The sequence below is a fragment of the Paramisgurnus dabryanus genome, chromosome 23, assembly GCF_030506205.2.
Source record: "Paramisgurnus dabryanus chromosome 23, PD_genome_1.1, whole genome shotgun sequence".
Classification (NCBI taxonomy): Eukaryota; Metazoa; Chordata; class Actinopteri; order Cypriniformes; family Cobitidae; genus Paramisgurnus; species Paramisgurnus dabryanus.
In genome coordinates this window covers 7,227,443-7,243,268 of record NC_133359.1, presented here as the reverse complement: position 1 = coordinate 7,243,268, position 15,826 = coordinate 7,227,443, and the positions used below count along the sequence as shown (strand labels likewise).

General features: G+C 40.4%; 1 protein-coding gene across 5 annotated transcripts in view; it reads right to left on the bottom strand.

Moving 5' to 3' along the window:
• The window catches only part of scaper (S-phase cyclin A-associated protein in the ER), a 140,767-nt gene that overhangs the window by 28,009 nt on the left and 96,932 nt on the right, over positions 1-15,826 (bottom strand). For all 5 annotated transcript variants that reach the window (XM_065292114.2, XM_065292115.2, XM_065292118.2 and 2 more), the window contains 3 exons: positions 13,736-13,859; positions 7,667-7,884; positions 3,572-3,727 (listed from right to left, as the gene is read on the bottom strand). In XM_065292114.2, coding sequence (XP_065148186.1) covers positions 3,572-3,727; positions 7,667-7,884; positions 13,736-13,859 — 498 coding nt within the window. The remainder of the gene's footprint in view (positions 1-3,571; positions 3,728-7,666; positions 7,885-13,735; positions 13,860-15,826) is intronic.

Genomic DNA, 15,826 nt, shown 5'->3' with positions numbered 1-15,826 from the left:
AGCAATGACTTATCAAGTAGATCTTGGGGAAGTCGAGCCTCCAAGCAACGAAGCTGACCTTACAAACATCACATACTCCAATAACCATACTGGAACGGCAAAGAGAAGCCTTGGAACTCAGACAACCATCTGTCAGCCAATAGCACTGGCTTCACAACTATGCAAACTCGCCTTACTCTCTGGCCGTTTTGTGTTCCAGCACATTTAATTAAGTCCCATCTTACCAGATTTACAGCAGTGTGTTTGTGTGTCTTAGTCAGAACAACACCCTGCAGATTAACAGGATTGGTAACTTCATACCCCAGCACTACACATTGAAGGGGCCGAGCAGAAGCAGCCCCTGAAGGCTGATCTGAGGCAAGATCTTCCCCTGCCAACAACAGCAAGGGTCTGGCTTCAAGATTCAGCTGCTGATCTCTAAACAGCACAAAAGGGGTAAGATCGACAAGGTGTCACATTGCAGATGAGGATAGATCTGAACACTACACCAAGTGCACTGGAGGGGAAACAGACCTTTAGGTAAGACGAAGGGGGGACGGAGTGTCTTATTGTGGGGGGGACATCACCCGGAATTAGTATCTAGTATATTCAGCTGATCCCGGTCCTGCTCTCATCGTTCAAGTTTAACCTTAACCACCGTAAGAGAATCCACAGAACTGTTCTGAGTGAAGAGGAAAAGGGCATCCGCCGACAGTCGTGATCAACCTCTACTAGAGGAAACAAAGACTCGGTTCTCACAGAGTGACTGTGCATGACGTACTTCACATCTCCTGACCCTGAAACAGGAGACAGCGGAGTTTGATGAAAGTGAAAGCCATGACAGAGGCAATTCGAGTCTACCCACTGACCCTAAATCAGCATCATCAGATTAATTCATGCTTACAGCTAAACCTGTGGAAATGCTGTTAGTGCCTGCTCAATTTAGAGCGGAGGAGAAGATAAATATATTTGGAGCTTTGATTTGCCGTGAAACTACTTCCTTGAAGGGACCGAGCAATTTAATGAGTCAAGTAAAAATCGGTTTCTGAATTAGTCAAGGTCTTCAAAACCCGGTTTGTGTTGTGACACAGCAGTTAGCACATGCGTCCCCGCTACAGTCATGGTGATTGTGGTGACGCAGGTTCGGATGCGGTCTGCTGAATTTTCCGAGCCCATTTCAATTCTCGCCCTCAACTCTCGTAAAAATTACAGACACAAATTTAACCTGCTTTTTATTTTATTGTGAGTTAATTTTTGTTTTCTTGTGGCATTTAAAGGGACATTCCACTTTTTTTGAAAATATGCTAATTTCCCAGCTCCCCTAGAGTTAAACATTTGATTTTTAAATTTGGTTTTGGAATCCATTCAGCCAATCTCCGGGTCTGGCAGTACCACTTTTAGCATAGCTTAACACAATCCATTGAATCTAATTAGACCATTAGCATCGCGCAAAAAGCTAGTTTCAAAATTTTTTCTATTTAAGACTTCTGTAGTTACATCGTGTACTAAGACCGGCGGAAACCTAAAAGTTGCGATTTTCTAGGCCGATATGGCTAGGAACTATACTCTCATTCTGGCGTAATAATCAAGGACTTTGCTGCCGTACCATGGCTGCAGCAGGTGCAATGATATTACGCAGCGCCCGAAAGTAGTCCCCTTGGAAACTTTCAAAAGCAGGGGACTTTTTCTGGCACTGCGTAATATCATTGCGCCTCCTGCAGCCATGGTACGGCAGCAAAGTCCTTGATTGAGTATAGTTCCTAGCCACATCGGCCTAGAAAATCGCAACTTTTAGTTTTCCGTCGGTCTTAGTACACGATGTAACTACAAAAGAGTCCAGTTTTAAATATGAAAAATATCGAAACTCTTTGGTTATTTTTAGCGCGATGCTAATGGTCTAATCAGATTCAATTAGTTGTGCTAAGCTTTGCTAAAAGTGCTAGCGCCAGACCTGGGGGTCAGCTGAAGGGGAGCTGGAAAAGGAGCATATTTTCAAAAAAAGTGTAATGTCCCTTTAAAGAAAAAAATGTGCTTTACCATGTACCCTATTTATGGAAAGTACGACACATTCACAGAGGCTCCATAAACCTCAGATATATCAGAGAGTGTCCTAATCCGTAGTATATTTAGAAAATATAATACACAGAAGAATCATTATCTTAGCACATGCCCTCCACAAGGAGATCTGATTGGCTGTTGATGACTCAGGACTTCGGTATTTAACCCCACCACAATGGCACTTGATGTGAAAAACACAAAGCCCACACCGTGAGAATAAAACGTAGGGGTGCAGCAATTGCCAAACAGCACAGCCAGTCAGAAACGTCCAAGACGGGGACAAGTCTCGGGCTCTTTGCGTTGTGATTGGTCAGATGGCCCTACGAGTGGTGATTAGCTGGATGGCTGGATTCGGGGAGACGCTGAGGTTGCAATGAGCAGGACTATTAAAGACATGAACTATTGGCACCAAAGTTTCTCACAGATATTTAGTGATACAACCCAAAGGATGTTGAGAGAGAGAGACGCTGGTGTTGAACAGCTGGATGATGTCACAGCATGCAACAGCTGGAAGAGGACATAGCTGGCCACCGTACCGCCTGAGGAGAGTTTCAATAAAGAAACTCTATAAGTGGATTTCTATGTGCGTGTAAAAAAACAAGTGATATGAATGTGTGGATGAAAAGACATTTACAAGACATTTCACGTTTGGATGGCGATCAAGAAGAAATTGTGTTATCGTAACCACAGTTAAAATACATTATTACAATAATCAGCAATTGTCGTTTCATTTGAGTTCATGTATTGTAAGATTGTCATGTATTGCACGCATGCATTTACAATCAATCCTATTAACGAATTCAACAGCGTGAATAAAACTCAGAGCACGAATCGCGCTCCATGACGTTGATCAGTCTTGTCTACAAGTCAGGGTCAAAGATCATGGGTGGGATATCACAAGCTGTGACTGTGTGGTTAGCCTCTGTCAGCAGTTGTGCATGCACAAATGCACTCGGCCACACACACACACGTGGGTGGTACGCAGGCAGGAGTTTACAGTGCAAAGAGACAGGGCTCCAGGGCCATAAGATGACTATCAGCACAGGCTCTGCAGGGTTGCAGCGTCAGACGCTGGGAAATGAGTCGATGATTGATGGGTCTGTACCTCCACAGACATCTCAACAACTACAGTGGCCTTCACATTTTCATTAAGATAGGAACGAGAGTATTTGCTTGTTTCGAAGAAGTTTAGGATGTACTTGGGTGGTAACATGGTAAAGTGATGGCACCAGTTGCCAGAAACATGGTACTTCATAATATTTGGCACTTTTTTAACAGTACTGTTTTTACATGTACTTACTATGTAATCACTAAGTACCAACCTTCAACTTAACCCCCTTAACCTTAGCCATTGTAAGTATATGCAGTTACTGGTATTTTGGTGGGTAAGCACACTGTAAAAGTATTTTAAAGAAGTTCAAAATATTACAATGGTACCTGACAAAATACCACAGTTATATCAAGTTGACAGGAGGGGAAAGAAAAATAAGATTTTTGAAAAATAAAGAATTTATGGATTAAAAATATCACTCACCGACTAGTTACAGTAAAACACAGCTTACACATCCCATGAAGAAAAGCTGTGGCTTGTTCCAGAAAGGCGGCCATCTTGGGAATCTCATCAATTGGTCCTTGGACGGACAAGAAACAGCCGTACAGCTTGTCGATCAAGCCCATGTTCACCACATAGCTGAAGGAAATACATACAAAACTATCAGAAAAAAAAACACATAAAACATTTTGCTAATAAGATAGCTGACAAACACATGAGTAGTGTTATTTTATATAAATTGAGTAAAACTTTGATGGGAATTCAGCTGTTCGCTCAGGTGTGGTTACCGACACTTGGCTCCAAACCTATAAGCTATCAAACACAAATCTCACAAGTGACTGAGTTGGAAAATTTAGCAAATTCACGTTTGATAATGTCAGTTTTCTCTGCATCACCAGGAAGTAAACTTTTGCATACAATCCGTGTGTTTCTTGTAGTCCAAGAAAAGAGATTTACGTTGGAGACGATAACTCGCGTCATGGTTTACTTTGGGGTATGTAACTTTTGCATATTGTTAACATGTACTAATACACACTTACACAAAGGAAATGTAAAATCGTGAATCGAACAATAGGTGCTCTTTAAATTATTTCATTGATGTTGTCGGAGCTGATGGTGTAGTGGGCAGTGCTCCGACATGTGGTGCTTTCGCACTTTCGGCGACCCGAGTTCGATTTCCGGCTCATGGTTATTTGCCGATCCCATCCCCCTCTCTCCTTCCTGTACTTTCCTGTCCTCTCCTTAATCACTCTCAAAAAAAGAATATGGCCAAAACATAACAAAAAAAAGTTACGCCACTGTTTGGCACTGATTACATATCGGGGCATCCCTTAAAAAAAAGACTCCCTTAAAATGTTGTCTAGGTAGACAACTCACTAGGCTTTAGAACGGAGCTGCTGTCACAAAGGCCTCTGCAATCCAAGACGGTCTTGGCTTGAAATCCGAGCTCTCATCAGAACCCTCTACTTCAGCCTATTACGTCCCTATCTCTAATTTGTCTGGTCAAATGAAAGGTCTCATGACCGTGTCAGTCTCCACCCTCCTGGCTACAAATCAAGCCTAATTACAGTATTAGCGGACGGCTGTGTCTCCGTGTGCCAACACAGATCTGGAATGAAGGAACCCCCCCTTCTCCAGTACTCATCATAGCTCAGGTATCACCGCCCTCTTCCACCTACCACCCACCTCCAAAGCCCTTGACAGTCAATCACAGGACTTCCCAACAAAGATCAACGGGAGGCTCCAGCACAGCAAATTGCTGACTGCATCTCTCTTCAACACACTCTCTTGATTCGACCGCCCTCATACTTCCTTTTGTTACGGGTGTCACTCAAACAAGTTGTGCTAAATACAGGTAATTACAGTTCTCCCCTTCGCCTAGTTTGGCCGTCAATGGAACTAAAGCCCCTTGTTATGGCTGTCTTCACGTCTTGGGTTTGGCTGGAGCAGAAGCGGCTTTCCACAAGCCATCGTGCAGCCTATAAGACGCCCCATCCGGGTGACAAGAGTCACGACCGGGCTATCAAGCCAGTGGTCTAGCAGATCTGTATGTGACTCATTTAGAGAGCTCCCATCCTCCTACATTTTAAAACTACATCATAATGGTTTCTATTTTGGTCTTTATATCTGACAGATACGAAGACAAATGTGACTGTTTGTTGGTGCCGTTGCATAGGAGTTTGCCCTTTGTGGTCCAAGATCTTGAGCCTTGGTGCTCATGTGGTTGATAAATGTTTGCATCTGGACTCATCTGTCTAATTTGGCTTGCAACTTACAGAAGAGTTTTGGCAAGCATCTTCTTTTCCCTTTCTGAAAAATAAGTCCAAAGTAGCATGTTATAGTTGCGTTTTATTATATGCATTAATATAATTTTGTTCTACCGTCCACGATCCTGTCAGAACAGACCTGTGCTGTGACCACTGAAAAAAAGTCCACTGCGTTAAATTTGATTTCTTTCCGTTATCAGATCCTTATTTCTTTCCCATTAAATTTTTTGTGACCCAGCCACTACACGGCCCATTCCAGCCATGTCTGTAGGGTCACTCCACGGTCACCGGACTGGGCTCGAGGACTGCTCGTGTCAAACAAATCATGGGAGGGAAGACCGAAGGATTGTGGGAAGCCTGGGATTCTTCGCAGGCTGGGCTGTCTGCCTTTCCTCAGAGAGCAGGACAAAGCCCATGCCGACTCTCTCCTCCACACTGCCCTACTCTCATAGAGTTCAACTTCAAGTTGTGCACTTCCAAAAATGAGTTTTGCTGAATGTGCGAAGGAGTTAACATTTTATTTAACGGTGTGGATATGCAGCTTCCAAGAGCATACTTCATCCAATAAAAGCTTAGAAAGTGTGATGTCAGATTGGTAGTTTGTTCCCGGTCTGGGCGAACTGGATCTTCTCCAAGGGTCATTCCCTGTACAAGGCACCTCTTTCCAGGACTTGTGTAATTCTTGTGTAGTTCAAGTTGGAGGAAACAGGCTACGCTAACAAAAGCCATATATTACTTATGCATGCGGTTAGTGTGAAACTGGCAATAGCGTCACACCAGATTTGTTTCACCACATCTTAATAAATGACTAACTTTCTAATATTATGGGAAAATTTTATGTTTTTCTGTCTTCATGTGAACAAGTTAAAGAGTTGGAAAGAGGTGTGGAATGCAATGCTAGTAAATTAGGCACATTAAAATATCATATAATTTTAAAAGTAATGGGCTATATTGTATTACTCTGCAACACTTTAGGCCTCAATATATTAACGTTAGTTCAAGTAATAAAATACATGAAAGAACAATAAAGAACTTTTTACAGCAATTTTCACCCACATTAATGCGAACTACATTTACTATTACAGATTTTTATACGAGTTACAAATTAAGTTATTGCTTTATATACGAACACAACTATATAATGAACAATAATATATTAAAGGGGACATTTCACAAGACTTTTTTAAGATGTTAAATAAATCTTTGATGTCCTCAGAGTGTGTATGTGACGTTTTAGCCTAAAATACCATAAAGATAATTTATTACAGCATGTTAAAATTGCCATTTTGTAGGTGTGAATAAAAATGTGCTGTTTTGGGTGTGTCCTTTTAAATGCAAATGAGCTGATCTCTGCACTAAATGGCAGTGCTGTGTTGATTAAGGGGTGGTATTATCCCCTTCTGACATCACAAGGGGGGCCAAATTTCAATTAGCTATTTTTTCACATGCTTAAAGATAATGGTTTACCAAAACTAAGTTACTGGGTTGTTTTCTAGGTTGATAGAGGCACTGGGGACCCAATTATAGCACCAAAACATGAAAAGAGACAGATTTTTATGAAATGTCCCCTGAAATATGAACCACACTTTATTCACATTTCCAAATTTGTAGGCTAGCTGTCACTGGAGCAGAATCCATTTAACAATGTCCTAATGTACCATTAGTATATATTTATACATTTGGAACCAATATGCATCTTTGGTACCAATATGCATGGTACAAATATGAACATTTTAGGTGCAAAGCTGTCTGTTTTGAAAGGGTACAGACCAAGATGGCCGGGGTACATATTTTTACCATTTTGTCTGACTGTGCATATTCGAAAGTGTAACTCATAATTCTATAAAAAAAATCTCGATTTGTGCAAGTAGGTTACATGCAAAGTCAAAGCAAAGACGCAAATAATGAATTAGGTGCATGATTGCTAAACACGTGCAAGTCACCTCAAACACGTCTTATAGCAAGTTGAAAATATAAAAAAAGCGAAAAATTGCATGACACAAAAAGTTAAATCCTGCAAGTATCTAGAGCGAGAAACATGATGCTTCGCGTTTGGTGTGTACAGGGAGTGTGTAAAGTTATTTGTAAGTAATAAAATTATATTTTGGGTAATTTTGGGTCTGCATGATACAGGAATGAGAGGGCGAAACCCTTGTGATATTCAAGCAAATGTGAAAGCACTGCCGCTAGGCCACAGCTCAGATAATTTGTCTGAAAATGAAATCGGACATTCATTGTTACAAAAGATAATCTAAGCACACAAAGCACATACTGAAAGAAAAATTGGCTTTGGATTGGGTGGAAAACAGACCTGATGAGATCATGTACACGTGTATTGAAGTTCTCACTAGCGACCGGTTTGCTCTTGGTATCCGGACTGCAAATTCGTGCATCTCCGTCGAAATTCGGCAGCCGCAGCTGGCCCAGGACTGTAGCGACCGTCTGCAGAAGAGCAGTCACCAAACCCTCATAGATCTGTTTATTCACGCTACGACCAAAGATGGTCTTGTCCTCATCCGGCACATACAGCTAAAAAAAACAAGCATGGATGTATTACTCATCAATCTGCAAATGAAAAACATGCATGAAGTCAGATCACTGTGAAGTCACTATCATGAAGTCTAGACATGTTAGAGATTTAAGATTTCATCAACAGCTACACATGCACGTCTTAATCTTCAACGACTCCCAACATGTCTACAAGTGTGTCAAACATGGGAAAGTAGTTTCATGTTCAAACAACTGGAGGCAACTGACAAAGCATTGTTACAGTGACGTACAAGTTACAGCAGTTTGTACCGATGTAAATCCATGTATTGATGCAGTTTACATGAGACAATATACTACACATGAATTCGGAAAGGTCTAAAAATACCACGTTTTAAAAACGCTTGCTCAGCTTTCGAGGCTTAGATTGCTTCCTAGACCAATCTTGGCACTGATGGATATTTTAGTTCAGGCAACAATGGGTCTCAATATCCGTCCCACAATAGACAGGGTCATTTAAACCTCAGTTTGCATTTTAAAGCGCATCCAACTAAGGCGGAGGGTGCGAATAAAAACGATCCTTCCTCTTTTGTTTCCACGCACACGCCATTAAACCTTGCTTTGAATCCTGATCCTCCGGTGCATAAACAACAACAAGGGCACTGCTCAATTATTCATCAGCCATGGGACATAAATTGGTAGTTACAACTTAAAGTGACATTGTTACTGGTTGTGTGCCAGTGGCGGGCATACAAGAAATCTCAAAGGTATTCCCTTATTGTTGTTGGCGAACACTTCTCGTAGAGTAAAAAAACCTATGTTTTTTCTTAAGGTAAAGCTAATGTTGGTTTGAAAGAAAAACATAATGGGAAATGTTCGCAAATAGACGTTTGTGTATGATGAGACCTGAGCGATTCTATGGAAGTATGTAAACGATGCATTGCACAGTAATTTGTTATACATTTTTATATCGGAGTCAACCACAGAACCCTAAGCAATGCAATTTAAACGAAACAGTCGGCATGTTTATAGCTACCTGAATAACAGGTATGAATAACAGGTTTGTTTTACGACCACCAATTTTATGTTTAAGTAAACATCGTTTCTAACCACGCACTGACTTACCTAAAAATAATCTTGTAATTTTACCAAATATGACACATCTGCTACGTTTGCATTTTGCCATCTAGAAAAAAATGCATGTGTCATATATAATGTTACATATTTGGAGACCAGTCAGGTGTCATTAGTTAAAAAAAAAAGAAAAAATACACACAGGTGAAGCCTATGTTAAAATGACAGATTTTTACCAAGGAGTATGTTAGTTTGCTGAGAAAGCAGGCAAACGCAGCTACATTCTCCACAAATCTAATTACAGAGAAGGGAGAGGTGGACGCCAGTGCTGGCCACACTGAAACACACACACACGCAGGTAAACCGCTTCACACGCTACAAAAACAACCAAAATCGTACTCTTTACTGACTTTTTCACTTCACTTAAGTGACTAATCTGTCCATTTATATCAATCACATGTCAGGAATCAGTGGGCTGACTGACTGCTGGCTTGTGTTTTGAAATAAAGCCCCTTGTACCCCTAAGGAAATATAACTTCTTTAAACTAGAACGTATATTAAATGAGGCTTAATGATTTGCCAATCACACACACACATGCCTAAGCCTTGTACAACATCATTTTTTTTCTTCAAATATTCTGTTTCCAAAACCTACTAAGCTGCTACTGGCTTCTAGGACACACTAGATAGGCAGCAATGATGATAAGTGTCTTTATATTGCTTATTTAACCAGGATATTTGGGCAGGACACATTATCCTCCTTCATTTAAATAGTTAAAAGGTTTAGTGAAGATGCTATGAACCATGATTTGCTATTTGCTAGATGGTGGCTTGTGGTACTACAGGTATTAGGGGATATTTTCATTTTAGGGAGCGTGTGATTTTCCAAGAATCGATCTGTGGTACAGGATGTGTCATTCATGTTTTTGGTCCGTTGTCCAAAAAGATAAAAGGCTTTTAAATGCATGCAAACATTATTTCAAATACGTATTCTGTATTTATATTATTTCCCAAAATACATCTATAAACTATGTTAAAATATAACATCATCAAAACTCTCCAAAATTTGCCTTTTTCAAGCAGATTTTTGAGGTCTCACCCTGAAATGTGATTTTACAATAATTGAAAGAATTTCAATTTATAATGGGCTCTATAAGTCCAAAATAAAATTGTAGTTTTCTAATGATTATGTTGGCACAATTATTTTTGTCTACAAATTTATTTTAAACATATAAACATACATTCAAGATTAAAAGATTTTAAAAGCATGAGAAACATTTCAGTCAAGTGTCTTAACTTTTAAACCAGTCCTTTCAGAAAGGTTTTTGTTGCAGGAAAAAATTTAAAATGCGATGGAATATGCGGGATATTTATGCAATTGTATGGGATGAAATTGCGGTAACTTGTCAAAATTGCGGAAACTTGCAAAAACAGTTTGGAGTTTTTCATTGATGTTCACGTCGCATAATTACGTCACTGAGGTCTTACCCTGAAATACGTTTTAAAAATAATTGGGAAAAAAAACGATTTATTATGGGCTCTTATTGGTCCAAAATAAAATTTTAGTTTTCTAATGAAAAATGTATTTTAAACATATAAACATACATTTAAGATAAAAACATATTTAAAAGCATGAGAAACATTTCAGTCAAGTGTTCCTTAACTTTTAAACCAGTCCTTCCAGAAAAACGCAGTTTTTTGTGATTGTTGCAGGCAAAAAAAATCTTAAAAATGCGATGGAATATGCAGGATATTTATGCAATTTTATGCGATGAAATTGCGGGAACTTGGCAAAATTGTGTGAACTTGCAAAAACTGCGTGACCTTGCAAAAACAGTTTGCAGCTTTTCACTGATGTCCACGTCCCGTAATTACGTTACTTCCTAACATTTCCATGACAAAAGGGGACATGGCTGCGCATGTGTGAAGTAAATGCAACATTTTTCAAATTTCTACTAAGATATATATGCTACGAAAATGCGGGGATTATGAAATCATGCAAGCCCCGCATATTTTGGGAGCAGAAAACTGCAATTTATGCAGTGAAAATGCGGCATATTTAAAAAAATGGCAATGCGACCCCCGCATAAATGTGCGGACTTTGGCCGATTATGCATTGAATCATGTTTTTCTGGAGGGACTGTTAAACGATTGTATACATTTAAAAAAAAGTTAATTGTGTTACGTTTAGAGAAAAACCTACATATAGACAACTAAGCTAACATACAGACTACAGTCTTTAAATAACTGGGTTATTTTTAAGCAATGGTGGGTAAATATAGGACAGAACACACCGCTGGGTTAAAATTGATACAACGCAGGGTTGTTTTAACCCAAATGCTGCATAACAACATCCCAACATTGGCTCATTTTTAACCCAGTTTGTGTATGTCCAATATTTACACATTATGGGTTAAAAATAACCCAGCCATTTTTAGAATAAGAAAGCTATTAATTATGGCTATTTTTATAATCTAAATATCTTTATAAAACAGCCTTTCTATTGAGGGAACACTTATAGTGTGATGCACCTCTGTAGGCAGCTCACAAGTTTTTGGAATCAGTGTTGTGCTTATTTTTATGTTTGCAAAATACTTTCAACTCAATCCTGCTGGCAAACGCTGGTCTTTCCATACTTTCACTGTCCAAATGCCAGCTTAGAAAGCCGGCAGGATAGCGTGAGCGTGGCTTTGAATCGAAACCCCCCCATGCCAAAAAGCAAAGGGTGGGACGGTGGGAGAGAAAGAAAAAAGTAAAGACACCAAAGCGAGAAGAAAAATGAGGCACAGACGCGCCGTTACGAGCGAAATGTGATTCAGCAGCGGAGCTTTCCCAGAACTTAAGATGATTCAGTGAGTCATATAAACAAGAGCAATGTTGTATGTATTAAAATCCATTTTGGCGCTCGCTTTAAACTGGTAGATGAGCTACATATGCTCTGGCAATAGGGATAAGACAGAACTGACCCTTTAAACATGACAAAACAGCACTTCAGGCCTTTATAACCTCAAGTGGAAGTCTCATCCTCAAAGGAATAGCTCAACCAAAAATGAAAATTATGCCATTATTTACACACTTTCATGTGGATTTCCAAATCATTTTTATTATTTACCTGTACTGAAAATTCGTTTGCAATACAGTTTAATCACAAATCACAATTATGCGGACGTTCGAATGAAAGCAAAGAATAGCAGGGAATAATGCTTTAGGGCAACCCGTTTCTTACCCAAAGCTATCTTGACTTTGCAAGTTATTTTGCCCATTAGTTGTATGAACGCCTGGCATGATACTTAACAATTCAAATCAATTTCTTTATAAAACACTTTTTTATAATGTTGAATGATCTCCAAGCAGCTTTACATTACTTTATTATACTTTAGCTATCGAAGCCTGAAAGCTTCAATCACCATTGATTATGAATTTTCATCTCTTTCAGTGTTTCACAGAAGAAATAAATTCACACTAGGGCTGCTCAATTTGGCAAAATTATAATCACAATTGTTTTTGGTAAAAATCATAATCACGATTATTCTACACGATTACTCAGTAACTTTGAAAACATGCATTTATTTAACCTTTTTATTAAGTAGGTGTTGTAATAGGCTACACGTCAAAGCAGTGGGGGCTTTAGAAGCACCTCAAGCTTTGTTTATACTCGCGTCGCGTCATAGGCTTGCCTGCTTGGCCGGAATTGCCTCGAGTTCGATCATTTCCTGATGCGGAGTCGCACGCGGGGTTACAAAAATTGCCGTGCACACCTCCACGTGAAATGAGGTCTCGCGCACCCAACGTGCAAGAACCCCCCACTCCCGGTTGAGGTCAATTTTGCTTTGTTTATACTCATGTCGCGTCATAGGCTTGCCTGCTAGGCTGGAATTGCCTTGAGTTCAAATATTTTGGGATGCGGAGCCGCATGCGCGGTTACAAAAATGGGCGTGCACACCTCGACGTGAAATGAGGTCTTGCGCACCCAACGTGCAAGACCCCCACTCCCGGTTGAGGTCAATTTTGCTTCGTTTATACTCTCGTCATAGGCTTGCCTGCTAGGCTGGAATTGCCTCGAGTTCGATCATTTTTAGATGCGGAGCCGCCACGCGGTTACAAAAATGGGCGTGCACACCTCCATGTGAAATGAGGTCTTGTGCACCCAACGTGCAAGACCGCCCACTCTGCGTTGAGGTCATTTTTGTTTTGTTTATAGGCGCGTCATTAGGCACGCCTGCTTGACCAAAATTGCCTCGAGTTCAATCATTTTCAGATGCGGAGCCGCACACGCAGTTACAAAAATGGGCGTTCACACCTCCACGTGAAATGAGGTCTCGCGCACCCAACGTGCAAGACTGCTCACTCCACGTTGAGACCATTTTTGCTTTGTTCATACTCGCGTCGCCATAGGCTTGCCAGCTCGGCCAGAACTGCCTCGAGTTCGCTAATGTTTTCGGATGCGGAGGTTACAAAAATTGCCGTGCACCTCCACGCGATATAAGGTCTCGCACACCCAATGTGCAAGACTGCCCACTCCGTGTTGAGGTCATTTTTGCCGCTCGCACCAACGCGCTTATGCAGATGCGTCGAGTATAAACAAGGCTTTACAAACACAACATTTGCACAATAATTGTTTAACCTCGATTATCTTGTTTTTGCAATTGTCTGAATCAAAAATTACAAATGAAAATCAAAAACAATTAAATTCACAGCCCTAACACAGGTTAAAAACTATTTAGCTGTAAGTAAATGATTTTTGGGTGAACTATTGGGTGGCTTTACGGCACAACACATAAATGGCCCAAGATAAGCAAACAAAGTTACCAGAACCCACCGTTAACTGATGAAGCAGTAGATCCATGAGAAAGGTGATTTTGTTGCTGTAAAGTACATAGGAACAGTTGATGTGGCAGTGTGCACAGGACAGGTAATACGTGTTCATGGCAGTGCAGAGGGACCTAGAGAGAGAGAGAGAGAGAGAGAGAGAGAGAAAGAGAGAGATTACTTTTCAAAAGCTGACAGCTTCTTCTGTTTTGAGTTTTCCATTTAAATGATCAGGATAGGCCAGCCCCATATAAACATTTCAGGGTTACCCCCGCTAAGTCCATTCAGATGAGTTGGGTTTTGTGCCGTAATACGGTAAGGTTATCTGAGGAAATTGACACTTAAAGCTCAGAGTGTGAACATCACACGCAATCCAAGAAGCATAACACTTGGAATAATTTTCCCAAGGGAGTTTCTCTGAGGAATAACGCCTTACGCAACGCTGTGGAGAAAAAGCAAGATATGCAATAAAAAAGAGCTCAAGCGCATAAGAAAGTACTAATTACGTTTTAAAGCATGTTACAATAAAAATAGCATGTTTTTGGATTTAGAATTATTATGATGGCATTTATCAAGGCTTAAATTAGGAGATGTATACATGTATTATTTATTATAGGTTTAATCTAAGAGGCTAAATTTTTTTTGTCTCAGGTCTATAAATAATGTGGAATTATAAGACTAAAGATAAACTCCTAATCCATGCCACAAAAAAAAAATCAGTACCATGAAATTAGTTTATGATATCAATGCTGTGAAATCAATGTGATATCAATGAAATGGACTGGCTTTAGAGAATAAGGCAGCGAACATCTGCCTGCCCCCTTCCTTGTTTCCAACCATGTCTTTCCCCAACTCGTTTTCTCCCGGCTCAGATAAGCGTCTAGCCGTCAGCGCCTTTGGGCCAATAAGCCACAGCGAGTCAGTCAGGTCTCTGTATTTTGTCTGTTCCACACCAGTCTGAGAGGAGATTAATGTAGCTGATAACTGACCAGTCACTCCACTCCAACTCCAGTCCCCCCGATGCACCCCTACCCCTTCATTAGTTAATATTTTCTGACAACTGTATATTTTATCCCAAAGCGGAGTGGCGGGGCCCTATCTGTCCAAGGCACAAATGGAATCTGACTTGTCTTTTTTTAAAGTAGGCCATGTTTACTTCTTGCCGTAAACATTTTGATATCCACCGCAACCTTCGCCATCTGTTCGGAATTTTCATCCAAACCGTATTGGCACTCGCTATAAAAATAGCACGAGACTTGAAGGCCTCCGGCCTGTCAATAACTTCCACCCGACTGACAAAAACACCAATGTATATTTTACCCACTGGCAGGCAGATCAGGGAGATAACGGCGCGAATATTGACATAGCGGTGCAAAAGCGTCAGACATGCAAGCATGACACCGCAGGGAAAACTTTGTGCCTGCTCTGCTGGGAACGAATCCAAGTTAACCCTCACGCTTCGTAGCCCTGCGCTTTTCATAGCCATTCAATCGTGACCGGTTATAAAAATTGGGTTGTTTTTTTTATGCGCACCATTATTATCCAAACACATACATCCACAAAAGATGTCTCTCGAAGAATTAATACGCAATGTTTAGTAACTGGTCAATCGGAAAGTCAAAGGAAACATTGATCCACCTAAGCGTCAAAGAGAAATGTTTCTTTTGTGTTGATAGAGATATACTAGGAAGTGTAACGGAGCTGTAGGCAAAAGGAGGGGGGAGAGACGGAGGAAAGGAAGGATGGATGGTCATGGGTGAGTGGAGTGATACACCAGACTCCGTTCAGTCAAGGAAGAGAAACGTGAGATCCCCTCCAACCTGTGCACTCTGGGCAACGGACCAGGACCGCCTCAGCCACACTGATTTTCCATCGGAGCCAAATAAAAGAGCTTCATTTGTGTCACTTTTTTTGTTTTTTTTCTCCATCACACGTTCAAAAATCCAGTTTCTGAATGAGAACCATTATTCATGATAACCATTGTAAAATTCATGATGTGTATTGTTAAAGGTAAAAAACATGATTATTATAAAATGCCTCCAATTGTGGAGGCCAAACGTCTTATAATAGTCACTATTAATGGCACTTTTGGAGCTTGATT